Raw genomic sequence first — 19,318 nt, 5'->3', positions numbered from 1 at the left:
AAGCTTATTGCTAAAGTTTTGTCAATAAGATTGAAGAAAGTTTTAAACACCACCCTAGTAGAGATTCAATGTGTTTTTATCGGAGGGAGAGATTCTTGATTGTTGTCTTATAGCCAATGAAGTGGTAGAAGAGATGATACGTAAAAAAAGAAAAGAAAGGGTGGTCATTGAAAGTTGATTTTGAGAAGATATATGATAACATTGATTGGAGCTTTTTGGAGTTTGTTCTAACAAGGGTTCTGAGAGAAACGGAGATCATGGATTAAGGAATGTGTTTCTAATGTTTCATTCTCAGTCCTTATCTATGGTAGACCAAGTGGTAAATTCAAGGTAGTTTTAACTATTATTGAGTACCATGTGTTTGTAAGAAGGAACTTTTTTGTAGTTGGAACTCGGGAAGTTATTACACAGAGTTTTTAAAAGCTAGAGATAAGATAAATTTGAATAGTAAGTTGATTTTGCCGGAAGAATGTTGAAAGTATGTTAGATTTCTTTCAATATTTAAAAAAATGATCGAATATGTAGGCTTTTGAAATTTGCGCACTGATGACGACTAATGTTAGATACTACCAGTGTTTTTCTTCTTTATGAGTGGAAAAGTATTTCAAATCTCTCCCTTCAATATTATCTTTCCTTTAGTCTTTTGTTCTTTTTATCAATTGCGTTACCTGTTTCTGATCAATGGCTTCAATCAGGTTAAGAAGTTTGGAGATGATAGCCAAATTGGCTTAATCGCCTCAGAAGTTGGTGGTGTAGTTGAATCTGCTCCAATGGAGGCACAAATTGAGCTTTATGATGCTTTGATTGATGGATGTAGAGAAGCAGTTAAAGGAGAGACACTTGATCCAAAGGTTTGTGTCTTGTCATTTATCTGCTGTTTAGTAGGTTTTATCAATACTCTGGTAAGGCAGCTGAAACTCTTATCACTATATCCTTAGGGGCCTCTATTGGATTTTTTTGGTGTGCCTGTAAAAGCTGATGAAGTTTTATGCCGTGTTAAAGAACTTCAGCTTCTTACCAAGAGGATTAGCCGCTATGAAGATCCTATTTCTCAATTCAGAGCACTTGCATATCTCAAACCTGCCACATGGTCTAAGGGCTGTGGCTGGAATCAGAGTGAGTAAATATTTCTTTGTTGTTTTGGCTAGTCTATTTATTCCTTTCCACTGCTGCTTTTATTTTTAGTCAAATTATTGTTAACTTAGCTTAATTTTATAATTTTGCGTTCAGGAAGGGTTTGGTTGTCTTATATTGCTTATCGTGGAGAAATGTTGTGATCCTATATAAATGGTTTTGTAACTTTTCCTTATTTGTACCATTAGAGGACGATGCAAGGCTGCTGCTTGGTATTCACTATCATGGATTTGGCAATTGGGAAAAGGTAAGATTAGATGAAACGCTTGGCCTTACAAAAAAAATTGCTCCTGTTGAACTTCAACATCATGAGACTTTCTTACCTCGAGCTCCCCAACTGAAAGAACGAGCAGCACAACTTCTGGAAATGGTAGGTTGAGTATTTTAATAACCTTCAGTCCCCATGTCTCAAGCTGATTTTGAACTATTATTTTGTTTTGTTTTTGTTTTTGCGCTTATACTGAATCAAAAGCTTTACTACAGAATTAGTTTCCCGGTCTAATTTCTCAATGAGAACCCACAATTAAATTCTTTAAAGCAAAACATTCTCTACCTATAGAATACTGTAGCAAATTAGCTATTATGGGATTGGAGAGGATTATTCGGGACACTAGTCTGCTTCTCATCATCTATCTAGTCTGCTTCTTATCATCTATCATCACTCCAATTTCATTGGCTATCTATGTTATTTATTGTTTGCACAATCTGCTTTCAGGAAGTGGCAGCTGTTGGGGGGAAGAATTCTAACGCAAAAGTGGGCCGTAAGAATGCAAAAAAACAGAAAGAAACTCATCCATTGTCATGTGGGAAAGGCAGACTAGGGAAGTCTGATTCTCCCGGGAAGGTTCGAACCAACAAAAGTAGAGCTCTGAAATCCGAGAAGATTGAACCATTAGTGAAAGAGGAAGGTGAAATGTCTGATAATGAAGAAGTTTATGAGCAATTCAAGGAAGTTAAGTGGATGGAATGGTGTGCAGATGTCCTGATATACGAAGAAAAGACTTTGAGAAGTCTCCAAAAACTTCAGTCTGTTAGTGCAACTCTACCCAAAGAGAAGGTTTTCTAAGCATAACCTCTCACATATCTTTTATTGCTATACATCTATTGGTAGTTTTGAACTTTGTGTGATTATTGCAATGCAGGTGCTTTCCAAAATTAGGAATTACTTGCAGCTTCTTGGTCGGAGGATTGACCAAATTGTTTTAGACTATGAGCAGGGGCCTTATAAGCAAGAAAGTAGGTCTTTGTATCTATATATCCTTCCTTTTTTATGTGGTGCTCATCCATTGCTCGCTCTTAGTCACGGGTGTCTGCTTGGATTCAGAGGTTAGGGGAAGGGGAGGGTCCTAGAGACGGGATTAGGAAGGAGCTGTTTTAGGTGGTAATATAAATAATGCATGAATAGTTGTCCTAATGGTTTATTCCTGCATTTCAGGACAGAAACATTGAACAGATATGATTCCTTTTGCAGGGATGACCACACGATTATGGAATTATGTATCTACATTTTCAAATATGTCTGGTGAGAAACTTCAACAAATTTATTCCAAACTTAAACAGGAACATGTTACTGGAGGCGGGGGACTATATCACATCAATGGTCAAGCTGCAGCATTTATGCAGAGGGATCTTGACGTGGGTAAATTTGAAGCTTGGAAACGGAGAAAAAGAGCTAAAACAGATGTTTCTCATGTTCAACATCCATATCAAAGATCCACTGGTAATGGGACGCGATTACCTGATCCGAACTCTTCTGGGATTTTGGGACCCCCGCCATCTGATGGGAGACAATTTAGTAATGGAAAGCCTTACAGAACACAGCGGGGTAGCTTTCCTTCAAGGCAAGGTTTCTCATCTGGTACCAAGTAAATGTGACAGGACATTTGTGAATGCTAAAGGATCATCCAATCATAGAGCAAGGCCAACTCACCCAATGGCTTTATCTGCTCTGGAGGTCTTTGCTGTCTGATTTTGTTACCGTTGAGAAGACCAATTTTGCAGAATCTTCCCTGAACTTAGTTAATCTCTTGATCTGAAGACACTTTAGAAATACCAGACAGCACCAGCACCGTTTTGGGCAGGTGAAAGCAGAACAGTCCTATACATCAACTAATGTTGTGAGGGTGGCATGAGAAGCATGAGAAGCAACATTTAACGAAGATGGAAATCCTCTATTAAAATAATTTCACTTTTCTTCTCATATATCAATCAGGATGCTAATTTTTTCACATATATAGTGCATAGTCTAAAGGACGCGTAAACTATTCGCGATACATTGTGCGATGACATTTTGTACTTGTGACACATTTATAAAGTGTAAATCACAGTTTTGGTTATCGGCTACTAAACTCTTATCAATAAGTGTAAATCACAGTTTTGGTTATCGGCTACTAAATTCTTATCAATACTAGTTTTACGATCACATATTTAGTTTCAGTTTATTGTTATGTGGTTTCGTGTATGTTACCTGGAGTTGATGTTAAATACATGTTGTCTTTAGTTTGCACAATGTGCATACATTGGGATTTATTGGTAGTCAATTTTCCTGTTCGTTTCTTGTCTTTTGATGATTAGGATTTTCAATTTGCAGGATTATTAAGCATTGCTGCGCAACTTCTTACAGGTAAACTTGAAAGAGAATTTCGATTTTGCATGTACATTAGAACTGTATTTGTCAAACATTAACTTTACTGAGATCTAACAGTTGATTGGAATCATTACCAGTGGTTCGCGGGATCGGATGGGACCTCACTTCTGTTTTGATGAGGTGTTTTTTTTCCCAAACTCTCTTTTTATCAAAGTTAAAAAGCTTTTGATTTTGAGAGTTCTATTTATAACTAATTCTATAGTTCAATTTTGAAATTTTTTCGATGTGGGATAAGTGGGAAAACATGTTTTCTTATTATTATTTAATGTGGACGTAGCTTATTTTTGGGTGAACCACGTAAATCTTTTGTGTTCTTGTTGATTATTTTATTCCGCAATTTTTTGGTATTATATTATCACCGTGATCGGCATCGCTTCGGTGTAATTTTCCAAACATTTGTGTCAGAATATTTTAAGGTGTCATGCTGTGATAAGCTTTAGGTTGCTCTCGGATTGGATGTAAGGATTTGAAATAACGCTTTTTATTGCTCAAATGAATTTATGTTGGTGTGGATTTCAAACGCACCACTTGATAATTTATCATAGTAAATGCGATGATAATTACAATGAATTCGAAATACACACACGATGAGTATCAGATTCTTCTTCCAAATTCCTCCCTAAATCAAATACTTCCTTTTTAAAATTAAATATTTCCATCTGAGTACAACTTTAGAGTACTTTTATATGGTACACGGATGTCTCTGAACTTTAAATTAGAAGTTTTTAACTTATTGCACGCTACTTATGATTCACAACTATTTTGTTGTATATACTGATTCTTTCTATATTTTTATTTGATTTCGTTGCGGATAAGGCGTGTGACTGGAATCATGAACTCAGCAAGGATTGGATAAATATAAAAACCAGTTTTTGTTTGTACATTTAACTCATTTTGAGTATTAAATTATTGGAGATGCTTGCATGTCAATTAAAACTCATCTTCTATCAAAAAAAAAAAACCCGAGAAAGAAGAGAGAACTTTCGTCCACAAATCACACGTGAAATTATCTTCAATTTTGCAAACTTGCTCTCGAATAATGTACATCCATTCTCATCAAAGACACATTGACAGTTAATCCTTCAAATATTTTTGGTCCTTAATTATTGGGAAGACAAGCAAGGCCCAATATTGCATAGTATAGTGGCAAAGAAACTTACAATTGGTTGGTTTAACAGCCTCACATAAAAGATATCGTTCATTGAAAATCTAACAAAACAAAACCGAATCCTTGGTGTGACTTGCTTACCATAGGAACAAAGTGTGGTGCAAAACCCTCTTATCTCTTTATCTTTCAGTATAGTTTCCCACCTCAAGCATTCATCCTTCCTTCTACCACTTTCCTTCTCAATTTGGTCCCTTAATTCTTCTTTTGTATTTGTATCTCCCACCATATTTTCTCATTTGAGTCCTTGTAAGTCGTAACATCGTGGTAAGGTATCAAGAAAGAATTTCAAGCTTACACCGTCGAATATATCCATTTCTTGACCATTTTCGATCGGACAAAAGAACAAGTGAGAGTAGTAAAAGTTCATATTATAAAAACCATTAACCAATTCCATATATTTTGTTAATATTGTATTCTAAATCTTAATACTGACCCAAAAATAATATCAGTAAATGATTATTAGGCTTCTAATGGGCAAAGTGATTCTGCATTGAATGAACCAAGACAAAAAAGGGAATCGATTATAATGCAAGGGTGTTAGTGCTAATATTTTTCCTATTGCCACGTGGCATCATGGGACAGGAGTGATTCTCGCGCTCTGTTATAATAGTTTGCTCCCTTTCTTTGGTCTATTCATCTCCACACTTCCTTCCCCGCTCTTTGGGTTAGTCGCTGTTTTCAGAGTTTCGGCTACGGTAAAAGACCCATATATGATTCTTCGCTATGTTTCTTGAAGTTTATTCTGTCTGTACTATGTATGAGCGAACCCGTAAAAGTGAAGAAGATGATAGGCGGGCGAAAATCCATTCTTTATCGAAAAATATATTGTTTTTCAGTTAAGAGGATGTCAACTCGGGCTTAGAATGCTATTTATCTTGCAAAGTTTTGAAGCCAACTGCATGGGATTTAATAATGTTTTTAACATCCATAGTAATCGATGTAAAAAAATTTGGGAAGGACAAAGTTGTGTTTCGGGATAAATTGCATCGACGAGGTGTTGTTGTTTATGGTTAGTTTAAGGTTGTGTAGGAAAGTAACAAAAGAGGTGCTACCTTTGTATCTGTTATATGGGTCCAGTATGGTTTCAGAAATCGGGACGGGACTTAACAACATGGTTTTCATGTTTCCGAATTCTGAAACTAAAAAAAAGAATGCTTTGCATGTTTATGAGAAATATTAATTGGTCAACTTCGAGGAATTTTCAGCTTTACAGGTTTGGATTTGTGGATGTCTTTGTACCATATTCTTGATTTGTTTTAGCCTTGCAGGGACTGTGCAGATAAGGCCTTGGCACTTTTTTCGGGTTCCCTTTTATCCAGTGAAGTTTTAAGGGAAGGAAATGGACTATGTCAATGGACCAGGAAGAAACCACCTCTTTGTTCCGGGACCTGTCAATATCCCGGAACAAATCCTTCGTGCCATGAACCGAAACAATGAAGATTACCGCTCTCCAGCTATTCCAGCACTTACAAAGACTCTGCTGGAGGATGTGAAGAAGATTTTTAAGACCACTTCTGGGACCTCTTTTATCATCCCCACGACAGGTACATATTAAAGGATAATTTTGGCAAATCTAAATGACTATAGTCAGAAGAAATTGAAAACTCACCTCCAACCATAGAAATTTTTGAGTAGAGGTGGACAATTTCCAGAAAATCTTCAAGTATACACCTATACATGTGTAACCAAATTTCGGTGATGGTGTATCTTGTTGAGTAGAGTGCTAGATTCGGTGACCTTAACTATATCCATGTTATGATTTTTAAGTAATTATCGCCATGTAAGTTGGGAGTGCAATCATAACATTTTTCTTGCTTAATTCATATCATTAAAAAATTTGTTCATTGTGTCACCACCCACGTGATGCAACGACATAATCCTCTCCCACGGACAGGCCAAGGTTCAAAGCATCATGAGAACGAAAAACCCCTTCCCCCAGATGTAATAAAAAAATGTTCATTGGAACATTGTTAGGGAGCCAGTTCAAGAGAATGAGAAAAGAATTGAAGAAGAAGAATGAAGTTGAGGAGAATTCAGATAACTTTCATTTGTTGAAGAAGGAAGAAGTTACATTTACGAGCAAAAACCTTCCCCAATCTTTCTGTCTACTCCTTTATTTATCCAACCTCTTATATGCAACTGCCGGCGACTAATTCTATATCTATCTTTATTTATTTTCTATTTAATCTTTAGTAATGCTAATATAATATGCTAGTTATGACAAGTGCTTCTTATTCTTTTTCCTTCGTCTTTCTTTTCTTCTTCCTTTGTTTCGTCCTCGTATCTCATATATTGATAAGAATGATCCATTGAAACATAGGCCCTCTTTAAAATGGAATATCTAACAGTGTTGGCTAAGTAAAACAGTTGCCTTCTTGGTGGAGACTCGTAGATTTTGATAAGCTATATCTCAGCATATCAAAGTTTCTGTGCTCCATTTAGTTTGCTAATGGAAGTTGTTTGTCTTGGGCAGGCACTGGTGCGTGGGAAAGTGCACTAACAAACACTTTGTCTCCTGGTGATCGAATTGTGTCTTTTCTGATTGGTCAGTTCAGTTTGCTCTGGATTGATCAACAGCAACGCCTCAACTTCAATGTTGATGTTGTTGAAAGTGAATGGGGTCAAGGTGCTAACCTTGATGTTTTAGCCTCAAAAATAGCAGAAGATAAGGCTCATACAATTAAGGCCATTTGCATTGTGCACAATGAGACAGCAACTGGAGTTACTAATAACTTGGCTACTGTAAGAAAAATACTCGGTATGTATTTTAGGTTGATAAGAAGAATTTGAATCATCTCCTGGAAACTTGGCTCGTTTATTGTGATCTTAACATGTTTCTGCAATAAATTCCAGATAACTACCAACATCCAGCACTCTTTCTAGTGGATGGAGTGTCCTCCATTTGTGCACTTGATTTCCGCATGGACGAGTGGGGTATTGACGTGGCTCTTACTGGTTCACAGAAAGCTCTCTCACTTCCTACGGGTTTGGGAATCCTTTGCGCAAGCCCCAAGGCTATAGAGGCCTCTAAAACTGCAAAATCACTCAGAGTTTTCTTTGACTGGAAAGACTACTTGAAGTTCTATAAATTGGGAACATATTGGCCTTACACCCCTTCTGTCCAACTTCTCTACGGGCTAAGAGCAGCGTTGGATCTCATTTTCGAGGAGGGGCTTGACAACGTTATCGCAAGGCATAGTCGTCTTGGCAAAGCAACAAGGTACGAGAATTCACTGTTGTTGATGTAAAAACACTGTTTACCAGCTTTCATAATCACATGTGTCGACTGGTGACTATTCATTTAGTTTAGTTGCAGTTCCAGATTATCATGAGAATTGGGATTAAAATTTTGCTAACATCTTTGAATTGGATCTTAGCGAAGGCCTAGCAATGGTGGAATCAAAATCACATTTGAGATATCATACAGTTTAACAATTGTAACATTCAAAAGCAACAACTGCCCCAATTTTTCTATATGGCTGTTTTTATATGTTTCTTTGGATCAAAACCACAATTTGTCACCTGAGTTCGACAATTTAAAATTTTGAGTTGAATTGTTACCATGAGCTTAAGCTTTGGTGCAGCGATAACTCTTAACACTCAGTTATGCTGTCTTGCATATATGTTCATGATATGACAAGTGTAAACATTCATGTCCAAATCAATGAGGTTTCTACTTTTATCCTGAAAACTCAGACTTGCCGTGGAAGCATGGGGCTTGAAGAACTGCACCCAAAAGGATGAATGGTACAGTGACACAGTAACTGCTGTGGTTGTTCCATCATACATAGACAGCTCGGAGATCGTAAGACGGGCATGGAAGCGGTACAACCTTAGTTTAGGTCTTGGACTCAACAAGGTTGCAGGGAAGGTTTTCAGAATTGGTCATCTTGGAAACGTCAACGATGTACGCTATCTTTTCTAATTATAAGATATTGCCAAAAGATCATTTAGTACAGGCTCGAATTTTTCCTTATTCCATGTTTCTCGGATTCATCAAGTAAAGTATGATTCTTGCATATGTTGCAGTTGCAACTATTAGGTTGTCTTGCTGGGGTGGAGATGATACTCAAGGACGTCGGTTATCCAGTGAAGCTCGGTAGCGGGGTGGCGGCTGCCTGTGCATTCTTACAAAACTCAATTCCCATGATTCCTTCAAGGATTTGATTCAATGTTTGAGATCATGCATCTGGTTTCCCTTTATACTGTAAAAATTTGTAACATCTCGTGTACCGCTGGACTGAATGCTTTGTATCTTCAAGTGCTTGTTTATGGACCTTTAATTTATATATTTCAAATGCTTAAAATCCATCCAAGGTTCAAATTTCGTGTTGGTTATAACAAGAAATGTTGAATATAATAGAAAATTATTTAAGCTGATGACAAGCATGCTTTGAAAATCATAATCCAAGAAGGAAATTCTGCGTAATTTAATGTCACTTTAAATATCATAAATGTTGAGCGTAGAGATAGGGGTTCCACGTAACCGCTTAAACTCCAGTTCAGCTGTCTGAATATTGTTGTGTACAAAAGTCAACTTCGCCGCCTTTTTTCCAATACGTGTGCAATACTTGGGACTGCACACGGCTTTTCTCTACACCAAGAAGTTTCATCCACGCCCATATTTTATCCTATATTTTCAAGTATTTATGCGCATGACTTCCGAATCTTAAATCTCAATCTCGAGAAAAGAAAATGAATCCCAGAGAAGAGATTATTGATTTGTTCGATCGTCTGCCAGATGATATTGTTCTTTCAATCTTCAATAAGCTTCACGATGCAAAGTCTCTCTGTTTGTCCATGTCTGTGTGCAAACGCTTTCATTTCATTGTACCTAAAGTTGATGAAGTTTTCCTCTCCATTCCATGGAAAAGGGGCAAAGAATTTGATGAAATTTCTTCCAAGAATTCTTTCAAGAATATCGTTGGTAGAGCTCTGATGAGATTTAAACCCATCCGTTTTATTTCTCGAATGATGAAGTTCATCAGATCAAGGAACGAGAATAATGATCGTACCCATTATGTGCTAAATGATGCCCTGAAGCAGTTTGATGAATTGCGGGCGCTTCATCTCAGGCTACCGTGCCATGGATTTCAGAAATTGGGTTCAAGAAATGGTGAAAACGGCAGTAATTCGACGACTTTTCTGAAGTGGAAGGCGGAGTTTGGGAGCCAACTGCAGGGCTGTGTGATTGTTGGAGCCAAGTCTTGGTCGGAAAGGTGTGAAAACCATGAGGATAAATCGGGAGAAGCAGAGCGTGGGTCAGAGCAGGAATCGCGTGTGATGACCGAAGCCGAGATGAAACTGAGGATTGTGTGGACGCTTTCTTGTTTGATCGCAGCATCCGCGAGGCATTACCTGATTCAAGAAACTGTGAAAGATCGGAAAATGGTCGAGAACGTGGTGGTTTCAGATGAGTGTGAGCAGGGGATGATTTGTATGAACAGAGAACAGATTGAAGAGATGAAGGAGTTGGGGAAAGGAGGGATCTTGACGGATTGCAGGAGTTTGAGGACGAAGATATGGTATGCGGAGAAGATGGAGCTGCCGGGTTGTGGGAAGGTGATGGAGGGGGCTACGCTGGTGGTGATAAGGCCGGATTCCGGCGGCGAGGGGAAGTGGAGGGGGAGGAGTAACGCCGACTTGGTGGCGGCGGCGTTTCGTGGGGAGGGGGAAGAGAAGTTGGTGGGGGAATTTGCGAGGAAATTGGTGATGATAAAGAAATGTTTGACGCTGGAAATGAATGCATTTTGAGCAGAGCAAGAATCAACATGAAAATAAATGTTAGGACTTTTTCTTCTTTTTTTGTTAGGAAAAGTTACTGTTATTAATTTGGAACATCTATTAAGAAATCAGAGCATTTTGGAATCTTGTATAAAACATTGCTGTTGGAGTGATTTTTTTTTATCTAAATTTTATGTTTGCATTTTTTTTTTTTGACATTGTTAGTTTTTTTAAAAAAATATTTGATATAAAAGAGAGATATTTGGAGAATAAAAATAGTTTGTACTACACGATCTTTCAATATAACCAACCTAACTTAGAAATTTAAAGAAAGTTAGAGTATGGAAACAAGAGTTTATATCGATGAATTCAAACTTCAGAGATATGAAATTTAAAAGACGGTGAAGATCGGAATGACGATAAGATTTTGAGATATTTCTATTGAGGTATGGATGCGTATAGGATTTCAAGGTACTTGATAACTTACGAAGTTTTTTAACAAGATATTAAGAACGCGAAAAATGTCTGTATAGTTGAGAAAAATTATTATAGTTCAATATTTTAACAAGGAAGATAAACAAATTTGCAAATTATAGGGGGCATTATAATAATGAGTCATACCATGAAACTTTGGGGAAGAGTGCTTGAAAGAATGTTAAGAAAGAGAGTAAGGTGACTAAAAAATCAATTCGAATTAATGTTTGAAAGGTCAAAGATGGAGGTTAGACACTTCCCTGGACAATTAGCAGAAAGGTATGAGAGAAGAAGCTAGATTTACACATGGTGTTTATCGAACTTGAAAAGATATATGATCGAATGTCGAGAGAAATTTTGGGAAAAAAGTGTAAGAATAGCAAATAGAAGTCATCAAGGACATGTACAAGGACATAATGATAAGAGTGATGATACAATGAGGCTTATTGGAAGAGTTTTCTATAAAGAGAGTTATATCAAAGATCGACTTCAAGCTCTTCTCTTTTGCACTTGTCATGAATGAAATCGGCAGACACATTCATGACATGGTTTCTCGTTGCATGTTGTTTGTATATGACATTGTTATGGTGGCTAAGACTCGTGAAAGAGTAAATGCCAAGCTTGAAACTTGGCGAAAAACATTGGAAGAAAAAAATTTAGACTTAATAAAGCAAAAACAAAATACATCGAATTTAAACTTAGAAATACTAGTAGCAACGAGACAATCATTGAAATAGGAGATCTAAAATTATCGGGTGTCATATTTATCGAAAAGATGGGGAGATCTATAGAGATTTATCATGTAGAGTACACGTAAGATGGTCGAAATCATGACACATATATTGTATTACGTGTGATTGTAAGATACCTCTAAAGCTCAAAAAAAAGTTTTACAATATAACGATTAAATCTGCTATGTTATATAAATATGAATGTTGGAGAGTAAACCAGCACATGAACAAAATATTAAAGTTACAAATATGAAGATGTTAAAGTGGATGTGCACATATAAAATAGGCAAAACTTGTGTGAGACGGTCTCACGGGTCGTATTTTGTGAGACGAGTATCTTATTTGGGTCATTCATGAAAAAGTATTGCTTTTTATGCTAAGAGTATTACTTTTTATTGTGAATATCGGTAGGATTGACCCGTCTCACAGATAAAGATTCGTGAGACCGTCTCACAAGAGACCTACTCTATAAAAGAATGGATTTGCTAATAAACGAATATATCAAAGAAAAAGTTAGGATTGTGCACATACAAATTTGATCAATAGAAGTTCTTCCAGTTAGGATATGTGAGACTAGTATCTATATTAATGGACGAAGAGGTCGACCAGAAAAAGACTTGGATATAAACGATTAAGCATGTTATGCATTATCAAAATATATATATGAAGATATAATGGGAGATGGAACATAATTCATAGAGCCGATCCACTTAATTGGATAAAGGCTTTTGATTTGTTGTACATGGTTTCATATTTAATAATAACAAGTGCACTGATAAACATGTCGCGCGTATCTATATTTTTTATAATTAATTTGATTTATATTCAAATTTGGATACTATCATAATACAAAAATTAACAAGAGATCATACCATATTTTGAAATAATAAATGGAAAAAAATCTCAAACAAAGACACCAAATTTGACGTTGTTATCATATTCTTAATAATAGTAATAAAAATTAGGAACCACATATAGTTTGGGCAGATATATTATGATTTTTAAATAAATTTTGAATTTTAAATGGTGTTTTATTTATTGTAACTTTATAGCTTCTATATATTATTTTTAAAAAATAAAACAGTAAAAATCATTTCCTTATAGCTCATTTCACACTGATATCTCAAATTTTTTCGACGAAATGTTGGTTGATACAGAATTGTAAAAACCATTCTCTTAAGTAGAAAAAAATTAAATTATATAGTGTTGTGAAAAAGTAAAAATTTATGGTAAAAAGTAAAAAATCTCACTCTCAAAATTTACCAAACAACACACTTTATAATATTTTTCTCTCTACTCAATTGTGAATTTCTTCACAAATGGTGAGCCTATTTATAGAATTTTTTTACAAATAATCCAAAAAATAAATTCATCATTATATACATCATCACACACTAATTTTCAATATTCAACACATAATTTTCAACATTCAAATATTCAATATTCAATACACACATTTTAAATATTAATTTTTAACACTCCCCCTTGTGATGATGATCATAATGATTGTCTTCATTACGTGTTTTTATACTGCCTCGTTAAAAACCTTACTGGGAAAAACTCATTCGGATAAAAACCATAGTAAGGGAAAAAGAGTGCAGTCACGTAAACTCCCCCTCATGTTGACACGAACAATTCTTCACAAATTTCGTAGATTGCGCATCCTAATATTATATATGTGCTTTCTAAATATCGTTGTAGTAAGTGCCTTTGTGAAGAGATCTGATGAGTTTTCACTTAATTGAATGTGACGAACATCAATACATTTATTCTTCTCAAGCTCCTTGGTGAATGCGAAGAACTTAGGAGGAATATGTTTAGTTCTGTCGCTTTTTATGTATCCTTATTTCATTTGAGCAACACATGCAGCATTATCTTCATATAGTATCACATGCTTCTCGTCGAATGATAATCCACATGAGATTTGGATATGTTGGGTCATGGATTTTAACCATACACATTCACGGCTTGCTTCATGTAGTGCAATAATCTCGGCATGATTTGATGAAGTTGTTACGAGCGTTTGTTTCTGTGAACGCCAAGAAATTGCAGTGCCTCCACGAGTAAATACATATCCAATTTGAGAACGTACATTGTGTTGATCAGATAAGTATCCAGCATCAGCATAATCAATTATACTTGGATTAGCATCTTTTGAATACAAAGTCCCAAGTCTGTTGTTCCTCGTAGATAACGGAATATATGTTTAATTCCGTTCCAGTGTCTCTTTGTTGGATATGTGTTAAATCTTGCCAATAAATTTACGGCAAAAGATATATCAGGCCTTGTACAATTTGTAAGATACATAAGGGCACCGATAGCGCTTAGATATGGTACTTCTGGACCAAGAATATCTTCATCATCTTCACATGGACGGAATGGATCCTTTTCTATGTTTAACGATCTAACAACCATTGGAGTACTTAAAGGATTTGATTTATCCATATTAAAACGTTTAAGGATCTTTTCTGTATACTTTTTCTGGTGAACAAATATTCCACATTTTTTTTGTTCAATTTGTAAACCCAGACAATACTTGGTTTTTCCAAGATCCTTCATTTCAAATTCTTCCTTCAAGTATGACACAACTTCCTGAATTTCCTTATTCGTTCCAATGATGTTTAAATCATCAACATATACATCAATAATTACGCATCCGGATGTTGTTTTCTTAATAAAAACACAAGGGCATATTGAATTATTTACATATCCCTTTTTTATCATGTGATCACTTAGCCGATTATACTACATTCGACCGGATTGTTTTAACCCATATAATGATCTTTGTAATTTTACAGAATAATATTCTCTGGGTTTTAAACTTTGTGCTTCAGGCATCTTAAATCCTTCAGGGATTTTCATATATATATTACTATCAAGTGATCCATATAAGTAAGCTGTAACAACATCCATAAGACGCATTTCTAAATTTTCAGATACCGTCAACCTAATCAAATACCGAAACGTAATTACATCCATCACGGGAGAATACGTTTCTTCATAATCAATTCCAGGCCTTTGAGAAAAACCTTGTGCAACAAGTCGAGCTTTATATCTTACTATTTCATTTTTCTCATTTCGCTTTCGAATAAAAACCCATTTGTATCCAACAGGTTTTACACCTTCAGGTGTAAGGACTATAGGTCCAAAAACATTACGTTTATTTAGCGAATCCAATTCAACCTGGATGGCTTCTTTCCATTTTATCCAATCATGCCAATTTTTACATTCACCAAAAGATTTTGGTTCATGATCTTCATTATCATTTATGATGTCGATTGCCACATTATAAGAAAATATATCATCAATTTCTTCTATATCTTTTCGGTTCCATATTTTTTTAGTATTAATGTAATTGATAGATATTTCACGATTCTCGTCAGTTTGTGTTTCTGACAGAACATTTTCATCATCATGTGTTTTTTCAGGAACATCATTCTCTATTTTGTGATTATCATGTGTTTCTTCAGGAACATCATTTTCTCTTTTGTGATCATCGTGTTTCTCTATGAATTTTTTTTTTCGAGGATTTTTATCCTTGGAACCGACTGGTCTTCCACGCTTCAGGTGTTTAATGACATCATGAGTATTTTCAATTTGTTTCTTCGGAATTTCAATTCGAGCAGGGGCATTTGCAGCATGTATATATGATTTAGTTACCCCTTTTGTGTTTGCAAATGCATCTGTATTTGATTTGCTATTCTTTGCAAGTGCACAATTTGCTGTACATCTTTTTCACATTGTTTTGTTCTTGGATCCAGATGTAACAATGATGATACATACCATGTAATTTCCTTTTCGGTATGTTTCTGTTCTCCCCCTAACATTGGGAAGATTTCCTCATTAAAATGACAATCAGCAAAACGTACTGTGAACACGTCGCCTATCTGAGGTTCAAGATATCGAATGATTGATGGACTATCATAACCGATATAAATTCCAACATTTCTTTGAGATCCCATTTTCTTTCGTTACGGTGGTGCAATAGACACATACACCATACATCCAAAAATTCTCAGATGAGAAATGTCTGGTTCTTTACCAAATGCAAGCTGCAATGGGGAGTATTTGTGATATGCACTTGGTCTGATGCGAATTAATGAAGCAGCATATAAAATTGCATGTCCCCATATAGAAATAGGGAGCTTTGTTTTCATAATCATTGGTCTAGCAATCATTTGCAGACGTTTAATCAATGATTCAGTCAATCCATTCTGTGTATGTACATAACCAACATGATGCTCAACAATGATTCCCATAGACATACAATAATCATTGAAAGTCTGGGAAGTAAATTCCCCAGCATTATCAAGTCTAATTTTCTTGATTGTATAATCGGGAAATTGATTCCTCAATTTTATTGTTTGAGCAAGTAATCTTGCAAATGCAACATTTCGAGTTGACAATAAACATACATGTGACCATCTTCTGGAGGCATCAATCAATATCATAAAGTATCTAAATGGTCCACATGATGGATGAATTGGTCCACAAATATCACCCCGAATACGTTCAAGAAACATTGGTGATTCAGTTTTGATTTTGGCTGGTTATGGTCTTATAATAAGTTTTCCAAGAGAACATGCTTTACATTGAAACTTATTATTCTGAAAGATCTTCTGGTTTTTCAGCGGATGACCATGTGTATTTTCTATAATTCTTCGCATCATTGTTGAACCAGGATGTCCTAATCGATCATGCCAATTGGTTAATATTGAAAAATTATCAATTACCATGTTTGATTCAATGGGACATATATGTGTATAATGCAATCCGGTAGTGAGCATTGGTAGTTTTTCAATCACATATTTCTTTCCTGATTTATATGTGGTAAGACACATATATTTCTTACTCCCTTCATTTATTGTTTGAGTATCATACCCACGAGAATATATATCATTAAAACTCAATATATTTCTTTTCGATTGTGGTGAATATAAAGCATCATTGATCAAAAATTTTGTACCATTAGGTAACAAAAATTGTGCTTTACCACATCCTTTAATCAAGTCTACATGACCTGATATTGTATTCACTATTGTTTTTGTTGGTTTTAGTTCCAAGAAATATCTTTTATCTCGGAGGAAAGTGTGCGTTGTACCACTATCGGGTATGCAAACTTCAACTTTGCTCATAGCATTTTCCATATTTGAACTTCAAAAACAACGAAATAAAATTACTGGCAATACATATTTAAATATAACACATATCATAATAATAAGACATTATTATATGAATACATGAAAAATAAATTATTGTGCATTTATATTCTACCATGATATTGTTCATTTTCAGAGAAATCATTGAGAAAATCTGCAGCATCAATATTTTTCATTTCTATCCCACCAACATATTGATCATTTCCAGAGAAATCATTCAGAAAATCAGCAGCATCAAAATGAGTTGAATCACTCAAACGGTCACTGCGTTCAGTGAAGTTGGTCTCTTTTGCTTTCCCCTTTATAGATTCTTTATAGAGCTTGCAAAGGTGCTCGGGGGCTCGACAAATACGAGACCAATGTCCTGGAGTGCCGCATCTGAAACAAGAACTTTCAAATCTTTTCGAGTGATTTTCATTAACACTCATGTTCTCATGATGCCTTTTCTGTGGGTGGTTCATGACGCCCTTTTGAGAACTATCTCTATTGTTTTCAAAACCACGGCCTCGACCACGACCACGACCAATTCCACGTCCACGTCCATGTCCACGACCACGACCTCGACCTCGACCTCGACCTCGACCTCGACCTCGACCAAAACCTTGTCTTTGAATTTGATTTTGGTTTTCAGGTTTAAATTCATTTTTACTTACAGCATTTACTTCTGGAAATGCTGTTGATCCAGTGGGTCGGGACTGATGATTTCTCATTAGCAGCTCGTTGTTCTTTTCCGCCACAAGAAGACAGCCGATGAGTTCAGAATATCTCGCAAATCCACGCACTCTATATTGTTGCTGTAAAGTTATATTTGATGCGTGAAACGTGGAAAATGTTTTTTCAAGCATTTTCGATTCTGTAACCTCATGTCCACAAAATTTTAGCTGCGAGATTATTCGATACATCGCTGAATTATAATCACTGACTTTCTTAAAATCTTGGAATCTTAACATATTTCATTCATTACGGGCGATCGGAAATATAACTTCCCTTATATGTTCAAATCTTTCTTTTAATCCTTTCCACAGAGCCAAGGGATCTTTTTCGATGAGATATTCACATTTTAAACCTTCATCGAGATGTCGACGCAAAAATATTATAGCTTTTGCTTTTTCTTGTGATGAAGATATACCATTTTCTTTAATGGTCTCGCTTAGACCCAATGACTCAAGATGCATTTCTACATCGAGAGTCCATGGCATATAATTTTTTCTCGTGATGTCGAGCGCAACAAATTCGAGCTTTGTCAGATATGACATGGTGGGACTAAAAAAAATTATGATGCATTTTATTAGTTAATGAATATTGCAATACAAAGTAATGGATAAACAACAAGTACAAGCATTCGTAAAAATAAAGAAAACATAAGAGGAGGATATTCTCCAATAAATACAAGACTCGTGAGTATGATAAACAAAATAATAAAATAACCTTGAGAGAGACATCTTCTTTTTTCTTCGAAAAATTTGATGAAGAATAATTTTTAGAGAAGAAGAGAAAGTTGGAGTGATTGAATGTGTTTGTGAGATCATATTTATAGGGCAAAAACTAGCCGTTTTGTTACCGTTTATAACCGTTGGTGTACAAAAAAATAAATGTATGTATTTGTACAATTTTATGGTAATAATATGATGTATATAATATTAGTCATGTTTAAATAATTATGTATATCATATCACATTATTATAATCAGGTGTCATAAGTTATTTTGTTTAAAAACCTTATAGGCTTTTATACTTGTCGTATCCCTTACCGGGAGTGTGGGATGTCGTCTTAACATCCTCCCAGGATTTATAACAAGTTTTTGAAACAAATATTTTTATTATTTCTAATTTTTATTATATAATAACATTATATTATATATACAATAAATAAATAACAGTAAAATAAATATTATTACTTTTGTTATCTTTTTTTTTCTGTTTGGAGCTTGGAAAAGTATGGAGGACTTTTAGAGCTTCGTGCTGATAACGTGTTGTGAAAAAGTAAAAATTTATGGTAAAAAGTAAAAATCTCAAACTCTCAAAATTTACCAAACAACACACTTTATAATATTTTTCTCTCTACTCAATTGTGAATTTCTTCACAAATGGTGAGCCTATTTATAGAATTTCTTTACAAATAATCCAAAAAATAAATTCATCATTACATACATCATCACACACTAATTTTCAATATTCAACACCTAATTTTCAACATTCAAATATTCAATACACACATTTTAAATATTAATTTTAACATATAAATTATAGATAATCATAAAAATTTATGTGAGATCGTCTTT

The 19,318-nt window shown here is 35.2% G+C and overlaps 3 protein-coding genes across 5 annotated transcripts in view; all 3 read left to right on the top strand.

The window, feature by feature from the left end:
• The window catches only part of LOC142553628 (protein CHROMATIN REMODELING 5-like), a 33,606-nt gene extending 30,118 nt beyond the window's left edge, over positions 1-3,488 (top strand). Inside the window, exons 25-30 of the mRNA XM_075664016.1 lie at positions 695-851; positions 939-1,116; positions 1,323-1,504; positions 1,850-2,191; positions 2,277-2,370; positions 2,606-3,488. Coding sequence (XP_075520131.1) covers positions 695-851; positions 939-1,116; positions 1,323-1,504; positions 1,850-2,191; positions 2,277-2,370; positions 2,606-3,003 — 1,351 coding nt within the window. The 3' untranslated portion in view covers positions 3,004-3,488. The remainder of the gene's footprint in view (positions 1-694; positions 852-938; positions 1,117-1,322; positions 1,505-1,849; positions 2,192-2,276; positions 2,371-2,605) is intronic.
• A 1,999-nt stretch (positions 3,489-5,487) lies between these two features.
• Positions 5,488-9,277, top strand: LOC142553626 (serine--glyoxylate aminotransferase-like). 3 transcript variants are annotated; one of them, XM_075664012.1, is made up of 6 exons: positions 5,488-5,644; positions 6,218-6,493; positions 7,423-7,707; positions 7,803-8,169; positions 8,646-8,856; positions 8,979-9,277. In XM_075664012.1, the coding sequence occupies exons 2-6, from the start codon at positions 6,289-6,291 to the stop codon at positions 9,114-9,116; spliced, it is 1,206 nt and encodes a 401-aa protein (XP_075520127.1). In that variant the 5' UTR covers positions 5,488-5,644; positions 6,218-6,288; the 3' UTR covers positions 9,117-9,277. The 3 variants fall into 3 exon arrangements, with proteins under 3 accessions (XP_075520127.1, XP_075520129.1, XP_075520128.1); XM_075664014.1 differs by having other exon boundaries at positions 5,517-5,644; positions 6,229-6,493; XM_075664013.1 differs by having other exon boundaries at positions 5,617-5,644; positions 6,210-6,493.
• Positions 9,278-9,538: 261 nt separating this feature from the next.
• LOC142553627 (F-box protein At5g46170-like) lies at positions 9,539-10,862 on the top strand. The gene has a single exon (XM_075664015.1). It carries the CDS (start codon positions 9,645-9,647, stop codon positions 10,701-10,703), a length of 1,059 nt encoding a protein of 352 aa, XP_075520130.1. The 5' UTR covers positions 9,539-9,644; the 3' UTR covers positions 10,704-10,862.
• The last annotated feature ends 8,456 nt before the right edge of the window (positions 10,863-19,318 follow it).

The sequence above is a fragment of the Primulina tabacum genome, chromosome 8 (genome assembly GCF_025594145.1).
Source record: "Primulina tabacum isolate GXHZ01 chromosome 8, ASM2559414v2, whole genome shotgun sequence".
NCBI classification, from domain to species: Eukaryota; Viridiplantae; Streptophyta; class Magnoliopsida; order Lamiales; family Gesneriaceae; genus Primulina; species Primulina tabacum.
The sequence above is the reverse complement of the archived record's forward strand: the minus strand, read 5'-3'. Positions and strand labels throughout refer to the sequence as shown.

Coding starts and splice junctions, on each gene's coding strand:
- LOC142553626 (XM_075664012.1), top strand. CDS start 6,289: ATGGACTATGTCAATGGACCAGGAAGAAACCACCTCTTTGTTCCGGGA. Junction 6,494..7,422: donor TTTTATCATCCCCACGACAG/GTACATATTAAA, acceptor TGTCTTGGGCAG/GCACTGGTGCGTGGGAAAGT. Junction 8,170..8,645: donor CGTCTTGGCAAAGCAACAAG/GTACGAGAATTC, acceptor CTGAAAACTCAG/ACTTGCCGTGGAAGCATGGG.
- LOC142553627 (XM_075664015.1), top strand. CDS start 9,645: ATGAATCCCAGAGAAGAGATTATTGATTTGTTCGATCGTCTGCCAGAT.